At 43.8% G+C, this 9,891-nt stretch overlaps 1 protein-coding gene across 1 annotated transcript; it reads left to right on the plus strand.

The window, feature by feature from the left end:
- The first annotated feature begins 306 nt into the window (after positions 1 to 306).
- On the plus strand, positions 307 to 6,112 carry FBXO40 (F-box protein 40). The gene is made up of 3 exons (XM_058661340.1): positions 307 to 386; positions 1,687 to 3,612; positions 5,897 to 6,112. Exons 1-3 carry the CDS (start codon positions 384 to 386, stop codon positions 6,110 to 6,112), a joined length of 2,145 nt encoding a protein of 714 aa, XP_058517323.1. The 5' UTR covers positions 307 to 383.
- Positions 6,113 to 9,891: the final 3,779 nt, after the last annotated feature.

The raw sequence follows: 9,891 nt of genomic DNA on the forward strand, positions 1-9,891 counted from the left end.
CTTGTAGCCCTTGACCTTTTGTGCCCTAATCAACTATGTAAACATCATCAAAATAAAATGCAAAAAACAAACAAAGAGAAAAACTGCTCCATCAGTGGGCAATGTGGGTGACAGCAGTATGAGCCAATAATGAAGGACCAGAACGTGACTGCTACTCCCCAGCTGTGTGACCTTGGATGAATGATTTAACCTGTTCAAGCTTCCATGGCCTTAACCATTAAAAGAGGAAAATTACAACTCTAGGGTTTAGAAGGAGTTAAATGCGAGACTATGTGAAGTCTCTGTAACTCCTCACAACATAGTTAACCACAATACTTTTCTTACTAATCATGTAAATTAAAATTTTCCCTTAGAATTAAGAAGCAAGAAGAAAGTGTGAAGCCATGGTGAGTACCGGGTACAATGGAGACTCGTTTTTCAGAAGGTCTCAGTCTTGCCTCATTTAAACCTGCAGACAAGTAGCTGGCAGACTTGTACTTATGGTTTGATATTTATTGATATTTTTACAAAACAGGAAAGACTGAACAAAATTTGAAAGCAAGTGACAGAGTGGAACGAAGGAGATGAGAGATTTGTGAGCATATTTTAGTGAACTTTGGCAAGTAAAACAGCCCCCTCAAAAGCCAGCAACAATCTAAGTGGCTAACAGTTCCTTCTTTCAGCAAATATTATTTAGTCCCTGTAATGGCCCAGGCCTCCTGTCAGGTTCTAGGGATGCTAAAATGTGGGCAAAGCTAGATCTGACCTCTATACCCCCAACATATCCTCAGGCTGTGGTTAGTCAAGTGACAGCAAACCCATGTTCTGGAACGTTCTACTGCCTTAAAAAAAAAACTTGCAAAGAATAATTTATAAAACAATCTGATCTTATGTTATAACAAACAAGTTTAAAATTAGGTTGCAAAATTATTTTTATAACACTAACTATATGATCTATATTAATCATAATCCACAATGCAGAAACAGCAATTGTCAACATCACAGTCTATTACATTCAGCTGTTTCTACCTCTTTTTTTTAAAAGATTTATTTTTATTAGAAAGTCAGATATACAGAGAGGAAGAGACACAGAGAGGAAGATCTTCTATACAGTGATTCACTCTCCTGTGGCCACAACCCCCAGAGCTGAGCCAATCCAAACCCAGGAGCCCAGGAGCTTCTTCTGGGTCTCCCACATGGGTGCAGCATCCCAGGGTTTGGGCCATCCTTGACTGCTTCCCCAGGCCACAACCAGGGAGCTGGATAGGAAGTGGGGCTGCTGGGACACAAACCTGCATCCGTATGGGGTCCCAGCACATGCAAGGCAAGGAGCCTAGTCACCGGGCTACTGCGCTGGACCCTTTACCTTTATCTTAAACTTACCTAGTATATATGTAGAATAAACTTCTGGAAAATTGTAATATTGAAAGAATGAAAAAGAGGGAGGGAGGGAGGAAGGAAGGAAAAAAGGAAAGAAGGAGGGAGGGAGGAAGGAAGGAAGGGCGGGTTTATGGTTGTTGTTTCTGAATTGTGGGATTATGATAGATTTTTTTTCTCCTCTTCTATGATTTTCTACCTATTACAAGATTCCCACCCACAAAAAAGTATATACAGGAAACAAGTAAGTTAGTAGTCACAGGCATGCTTGGAGTTTTCTCTTCTGGCATTCATCTGTTTTCTTCTTCCCATTCCCTTGTGTGTCTGCAGGGCAGGGTACACAGGCCCCCACCTGGCCTCAGCACCCCTCACCAGCACTGTGAGGGGTGCATCAATCGCCACTGCCACGTTCCTGTGGAGCCCAACGTCTCCTGCCTGGTGATAAGCTGCCGCCTGCTCTGTGGGGCCACCTTCCACATGTGCAAGGAGACAGAACATGAGCTTCTCTGCCCCTTGGAGCAGGTTCCGTGTCTCAACTCTGAATATGGCTGCCCCCTTTCCATGTCCCGCCACAAGTTGGCCAAACACCTGCAGGTGTGCCCTGCCAGCGTGGTGTGCTGCTCCATGGAATGGAATCGTTGGCCAAATGTGGACTCAGAGACAACTCTGCATGAGAACATCATGAAAGAGACCCCCAGTGAGGAGTGTCTGGACACAGCCCTGGCGCTCCAGGACCAGAAGGTCCTCTTCAGATCCTTGAAGATGGTGGAACTGTTCCCAGAGACGAGGGAAGCCATGGAGGAAGAACTGGCCTTGAATGGTGACAGCAATTGGCAAGAAATGGGAGGAGCAGTTGGGGGAGGGGATGCTAGATCAGTGCCCCAAGGTTGTCTGTCAGCTGCTAATGGGGAGACAGTGGAGCTAAGTCAAGAAGAACGAGAAGTGCTAGCCAAGACCAAGGAAGGGATGAACCTGGACAAATTCGACAAGTGGGAAAATATGTTTAGTAAAGAGCATGCCGCCTCTACTTTAGCAAGTTCATCAGCAAGCGGAGACAGCAAGAGCAGGAATGGCCCAGGGACACAACAGGGTTCCAGTGACAATAACAAAGCAGAAGGAGAAGGCACTGCCAAAGGTGAAGAAACACAGGAAAACCAGAAGCAGAGGGGCTCCCATGCAGCAGTGGAGACAACGGGGCTCGCCCCGTGGCAGGATGGTGTCCTGGAAAGACTGAAGACAGCTGTGGATGCCAAGGACTATAACATGTACCTAGTGCACAACGGGAGGATGCTGATTCACTTTGGTCAGATGGCCGCCTGCACGCCCAAGGAGAGAGACTTTGTCTACGGTAACCTGGAGGCTCAGGAAGTGAAGACCGTATACACCTTCAAGGTTCCTGTGAGCTACTGTGGGAAACGAGCTCGAATCGGAGATGCCATGGTGAGTTGCCGGCCAAGTGAACACAAGGCTGTCGATACTTCGGACCTGGGGATCACGGTGGAGGACCTGCCCAAATCCGACCTCATCAAGACCACCCTTCAGTGTGCTTTGGAAAGAGAACTCAAGGGTCACGTCATCTCTGAATCCAGGAGCATTGATGGGCTGTTCATGGACTTTGCCACTCAGACATACAACTTTGAGCCAGAACAGTTTTCTTCGAGGACAGTGCTGGCTGACCTCCTCACCACGACCAATCCTGGAGGGCTCCACGTGGAGCTCCACAGTGAGTGTGTGACTAGGAGACACAACAAGAGCAGTTCTGCCTTCACATTTACTTGTAACAAATTCTTCAGGAGGGATGAATACCCCCTGCACTTCAAGAACGTCCACACCGACATCCAGTCATGTCTCAATGGCTGGTTCCAGCATCGTTGCCCCCTTGCCTACCTGGGATGCACATTTGTTCAAAACCACTTCCGTCCTCCAGGGCAAAAGGCCAAAGTGATCTACAGTCAGGAGCTCAAGACCTTTGCCATCAGGCCAGAGGTGGCTCCAGAGCTGAATGAAGGAAGGCAGGTCAACCAGCTCTCCGGCCGTGGAGGAAAAAGCCACCACTCTCTCACAAGCCTGCCCCTGGAGCTTCTGCAGTACATTGCTGGGTTTTTGGACAGCATCAGCCTGGCCCAGTTGTCTCAGGTGTCAGTACTGATGAGGAATATCTGTGCCACTCTGTTACAGGAGAGAGGAATGGTCCTCTTGCAATGGAAGAAGAAAAGATATTCCCATGGAGGTACCTCCTGGAAGGTCCACAGACAGGCAAGTAAACACTCATGGATTTCTTTATTCACTCAGTAAATGTATATTCAGAGCTCTTTATGTGGCAAGCACTGTGACAGACACTGAGACAGTTGCTGGGAATAAGACCAAGTTATGGAGGTCAGTCTAACAGAGAAGACAGAGCTAGAAACATGTAAATTGCAACTCTGTTTGCTGGTTTATCAATAATTTCTGATTGCTCACCCAACCCATTCTGCATCCTTTTCCATAGCGTTCTTTTGCCCCAAGAGGCTGATCTCTGCTAAATGCCTCAACTGGCTCCCTTGTCCTGCAGCTTGCCATTGGATAATCCAATTAGGGTGTTTCAGTGAGAAATAGGAGTAGAATGAGGTTGAAGCAGCTGTCTCCCAGCATTCCTTGCAACTAGTTATGCCTCTGCACTGAAGGGGGCTCTGTCATGTGCTCTCGCCCAGGAACTATTCATTCTGGATCCCTTCTTCTCCATCAGGCCTAGGATAATAGTTTTCTAGAGTGTTACTAGCCCTGGGTTCTGCTATCTGCTTACATGTTTGCATTTAACTCATTGGAAAAAAATCTCTTTAACTTACCCAGTTTGAGGATGCCATCTATTTCCTGCTTGGACTCTAATTGATGCAGTATGCCAGCATATCTCGTCAGTCTCATGCCAACTGAAGTTTTTCTTTTTTTTAAGTTTTGCCTTTCATTTTGAAATTCAAATGGAATTAGGTCCACTTGTTTCTCTTGATTCAAATGTTTATGTAATTTAAAAACATTGTATAAATCAAAGATTTAGCTTCAGAAAGCCTTATTCCCTATTCTATTAGACCTTCCATCAGGTTATATCACACAGAAGTGAAACTCCTTTATCATGGCCCAAGTGACAGTAGCATTCTCTCTCATGGTTAGTATGCTGGTAATTTGCACTACAGACTTATAATACCCATTTTGGTCAACAATTCCATAACCTCACTTTTGAATTTCTTCTTCATGTATGAATGTTTAAAACTTGGCATTAGGAAGTTATTTTTATTAACAATGCCTCAAACATTATGCATATTTTCCAGTGTTTATACCTTAAGTGGTCTTCTTAAAAAAATAAGATTTGGTCTAATGTATCCATGTGCTAAATAAATGCTGATTGCCAACCAACCGCATTAGGTATAAACACAAATGAGACTAAGAGGCTGTATAAGGGATTGTTGTCTGAAGAGCACAATATTTTTCTCTATAAAATCAGATACAAATTATTCAGGTTACATACTAGAAATTCCATTATTTTTCAGCTTAAGTTTGTTCCCAAATCAGTGGCTACTGACCACTCTTGGGTATCATATGGAACAAACTAACTTCCTTGGAGAAAGAATAAAGAGAATTTAGTTGAATGTAAAACACATATTAAAGTGGTTTTTTTCAAGGACAAAAAGAGAGACAGTTATAACATTCCAGAAAATAATTTTCTTACATGGGAATAGTGAGAAGAAAATGAAGATGAAATAGGTTGAAAGGTTATTGGATTACACACATAAAGAGATTGGGAAACTGATGACTTTGCCCACTGCTCAGGTGGAAAGGCCAGAGAGTGTTTCACTGAGTATCAGAATCAAGGACTCCCCTTGAGGAGCCTGTAACCTTCATTAGTTAGAAGGTTTTAATTTCAAGCAATATAAACCAACTTAAAAGGTCACCAATAATAATGGGTATTCAATGGCTAATATAACTAAGAAAAAACAAAAGTAATTGTTTCTTGTAAGGCTTGATCTAGCAGCTTAGTAATTGTATCCAGATGATCTTTTTCTTTCTATTTCTTACCTCTGCTTCCTCAGTAATGGCTCCATACTACATTGATCTTAGCCAAAAGGCCAAGAAACGATAATGGCTTCATGCTATGGCAATTTCTTGGTTGCCCTGGTGGCTAATGGCAGCTCCCAGGGCTGCAAAAGGGAAAAGGAGAATCTGCTTTTGGATATTCTGGAGTGATTTTGTACGTCTCAATTTGAACTGTGTGCGTACTCTAGAACTAATCACATTTGCTGGTGATGGAGCAGGGGATGTGTGTTCCTCTGCTAACTGCTATTGGTCATTCTTACACAACCACATGGCTAGCTAGAAGATTATTGCTAGCAAGGGCAGCTGGGGGATTGCATGCTGGAGAAGGAACTAAAGATATCTGCAGCCGTCACCTGCTACTCTGGAGACTAAGAACAGGGAGGAGAGAGGCATTTCCCTCTACTGTTCAGTAAAAGTCAGCCTGCAGGTGCTGCCCCGAGTTCACCTGTCAGCATCCTTTTGTCCTTCTCTACAGATTTGGCAGTTCAGCAGCCTCTTCTCCAAAATCAAGAGCTGGGAGTTTAATGAAGTCACCTCCATGTCTGAGCACCTGAAAGCCTGTCCTTTCAACATCATAGAACACAGGACAGATCCTGTTCTCTTAACCAGCATGTGCCGGCCCCGTGAGCAGCCCCGGAAGAGCTTAGTCTCCACCTTCAGAGCCCGACCTCATACAAGACAAGCCTCCTAAGGATATGGACACGACCATTCTTGAATTTCTGATGAGTGTTACTGAAAGTAGGACAGAGTATGGTTTTGAAGACCCCTCCCCTGGCTTTGTAAACTCCATATGTACTTATCTGAATGTAACATACAATGTGCTTCAAAACCTGAGAAGGTTTAAGAATTTAAGTTATGACTCACACTATAGTGCCACATTGATGACTGATTTTCTTGTTCTAAACTAGATCAGTCTTAGGAAAAAAAGAAGTAACTTGAAGCCATTTGAAAGACGAACCCAAGTTCTTAGGAGATGAGAAAGCAATAAAATTTCATAACCAGCATATCCCTGTGCTTTTGGTTTGCAGCATTTTCAAATTCATGGGGCAAGCAATGTAGAGACAGGGACAAAAGTGCAGAATTACCTCCCAGAGCACCCAATGTGAAGGACATACAGCTCAAAGGCTCTGGGGCTAGGTGTGTCTTGATAGTCAAGTACAGGACTTCTTTGGGTTACTCTACTGCCTCTAATCCCAGGTGGTCTCAATATAGCCCAACAGCACTGGGCCTCTTGGCTTTGCCAGTGGCCTTAAGGATGCCAAAGGCCAAAGAGTTAGGGCAGAAATGAGGTCACAGAGTCTGCTGAATAGACTCTTGGCAACCAAAGAAGGAAAATCTTCAAATGGAGACGCTATACTTACACTAGAGGGAAAATTAGGGCAAAAAGCCACAAGCCTACTTCTTAACATTTTAATAAGAAGAATCAAAATTGGTTTATTTTGAACATATTATTCTAGGTCTGGGACAGAGGGAGAACAGGCATAAGCCTGAGTTACCTTCCCTTCTGAAATGACCTGAATACATTCGAACCCAACAGGATGCAGTGCAGAACAAGGAGACCACACATCTGTCAAACGCTAGACAAGATCCTAGCAGTTCCTGTGGTAGCAGTTACCAGGTCCTAGGCACAAATTGGGGACCTCATTGGGGCTTTCGGAGAGGAAGGTACATTAACTTAATGATTCTCCAGAAATACTGCTTTCTGTTGCTTGTCCTACTTCCAGCCCATCATAAATGGGTGATGCTGTTGCTTTTGGTAAGCACTCAGTATCCGAGATCAGAAGCAAAATTTCCAAAATTCACCATAGAAACAGGTCTCTTCTAAAGAAGGGTTTCTGACCTTGGAACTATTGACATTTTGTCAATATGAATCTTGTGACTGTTTTGCGTATTACAGAATATTTACAATCCATGGCTCTATTCATGAAATTTCAGCAGTACCCCCACAATCGTGACAACCCCAGCTTTTTCCTGACCTTGTTGAATATCCTCTAGGAGAAAATGTCCCCTAAAGGTACCACACCAGTGACAATAACGTGGGACATGCTGATTTCTGAGCACAGCAGAATCATGTCACGCAGCTGGCTAGAGTCACCAACAGAGCTAATTTAATGTTGCTCTTTTCTAAATAGGGTCTAGAAAAATGGTGATTTTAAATTGAGAACTAGATAGGCATGACTTTTAGACATGGCTTCAAGTTCTTTAGATACATACAAGAATGTATGCTTCCAGCTCCCTCCGGGTAGACCTGAAACTGGGACAGTTTCTTGCCTTGAAATTATATCTCTCTTCCCTTAATTGATGCCATTTTTCTACCAGTCCTGGCATTTCTTAAGCATGTGAGAAATAGGGAAAATGGAGGAGAGGTAATGTAGGGAAGCAGAACTTAAAATGTAGCCAGCAGAACAAAGTCTAGTCAATTTGGTCATGACTGCCTAGGTCTGTCTCGGAACATGTCCCAGAGCTGATGTGGAGAAAGTAACTGACACAACTGAGAAGAGGGAGGAGAGCAAGTGAATCAGAAATAACACTCATTGCCTCATGCTAATATGCCACTTAGTACTCTTTGGTAGTGCAAATCTGGTTTTTGTTTTCAATCTTTATTGTCAGGTTTGTTTTTCTCCCACTTTTTTTTTTACACCTTTTAACAATGTAACCAGAGTGTGATCTAAGATTTTATTCCATGAAAGTGAGTATCTGAAAACAAGTATATACTGAGGTGGGAAAGACAAGAGAGAGCACACTTTCTAGTATCAGTTCCATGTGTTTCCACACAAAGGCAGAAAGCTCCTAATGACCACTCTGGACTTATTAGAGAAAGAGAGAATGATAGACCCAACGGATATGAATGCACTGGATATAATTAGACAGTGAAAAACAAGGTGCTATATAGAGAAAGGAAGAAATTAGGGGACTTGTCCATCACTAGCTGGTGCGGGGGGGGGGGTACAGGCAGCCCAGGTTAAGGGGACATTTCCTGTAACTGCTATGGGAGTGAGAGAGGATGCAGCCTTGCTGCTACGTATTTGTCACCCCCTAACTTCTGTCAGAACATTACTGAATTGATCAACATCATCAAACACATTTATATTCTCTGTAGTTGCATGCATTACAGGAAACCAGGGCACTGCAGACACCTCCCGGACCACAGAAACAAGCACATTCAATGAGGAAAGGGGCACATCTAGAGCAGAAGAGAAGGCACTCAGAGAAACTGGGTTAGACAGAGATGGTGAGAGTGGCAAGATGATGCTGTAGCAACAGGGTGAACAATGAGTTACCTGACAGTGGCAAGACTGCCGGAAGTGACTGTAGATTAAGCAGCAGCTCAGGAGCAAGAAGAGGGACCAGGTAGCGGAAATAGAAGCCTGGCAGGAGAGATGTCTCCATGTAGACTCGCTGATGACTATTACCACCAACAAGAGCCATCCACCGTGGAGATCAATCACGGAACTGAGGCAGAAGGGACTTAGCTGCCTTCAGTAGCACAGGGATCTGGAAGGAAAGTTTCCATATCATCATAAAAGAAAAAGTGGAATTTGGAGCTGTATCAGGAAAGCCTTCATCAAAGTCTGATGTATGATTACTCTAAATGAGATCTTATGTATGTACAATGATTTAATTCTGCGTACTGGAAATTCCAAAATCTCTATAACAGGAAATAAAGGGTGCTCTCCTTTCTGAAAAGCCCATAGCATGAATCTTGTGAGTTAGGTCTACAAACGACAGGTTCACAAATCAATGGCATAGAGGTCATGGTCAAACTTAAGGAATGAGTGTCATGAAGAAAATCCCAGAGGAAGCCACATGGGCAGCTCATCAGCCCTGTGCATCCATACATGCAATAATTGTAGAACTCCTTGATTTTTGCCTTCTCTACCTTTGAAACCTAAGTCTATCTTCAACACTGCAATAGCACACACTTATTGTGTCCTATAAACCTAAGGCCCCCTATGTCAAATTCCTGACTGTAACTTTGATTGTGTCCTAGGACCCCCCACCTATCTCTGACCTTGCTGAAGCTGAGCACAATAGCATGTGGTCTGGGATACACCACTGTTTCTGATTCAATATTCTTTTAAACCTCATCTGAGTTTACTTTCCTTTAGCTTCACTCTTTTCTTTGCTGAAACTTTCCTTTTCCTCCTTCCTGTCCTCATGAATCACCATGCTCTAAAAATGTGTGGTTATTACTTCTGTGAAGAAGGTGGCTGACCTCCCACAACTGCTAGATCTAGTGGATGTTGAACTGTCTTGGCATGGATGGCACCTGGCCCCCTGTGATCCCAGCTTGCTGCCATTCCCTAGGATGATCTGCTTTGGACTGGAGTTAAAGTGTCACCTAAGGAAAAAGGCCTGGGTCTTGACATCCAGGTTGCAAGGGTGGTACAGCCTGGCAGTGGTAAGAAGGAAGACCTGGAGCCATGAGAGTAAAGGCCATTGGAGCCTGCACAGAAGGTAACACTGACC

The sequence above is a fragment of the Ochotona princeps genome, chromosome 3 (genome assembly GCF_030435755.1).
Source record: "Ochotona princeps isolate mOchPri1 chromosome 3, mOchPri1.hap1, whole genome shotgun sequence".
NCBI classification, from domain to species: domain Eukaryota; kingdom Metazoa; phylum Chordata; class Mammalia; order Lagomorpha; family Ochotonidae; genus Ochotona; species Ochotona princeps.

Bases quoted from the DNA above. Each gene is read 5' to 3' on its own strand.
- FBXO40 (XM_058661340.1), top strand. The intron at 3,613-5,896 runs GCAAGTAAACAC...CCTTCTCTACAG, and splicing joins CCTGGAAGGTCCACAGACAG to ATTTGGCAGTTCAGCAGCCT.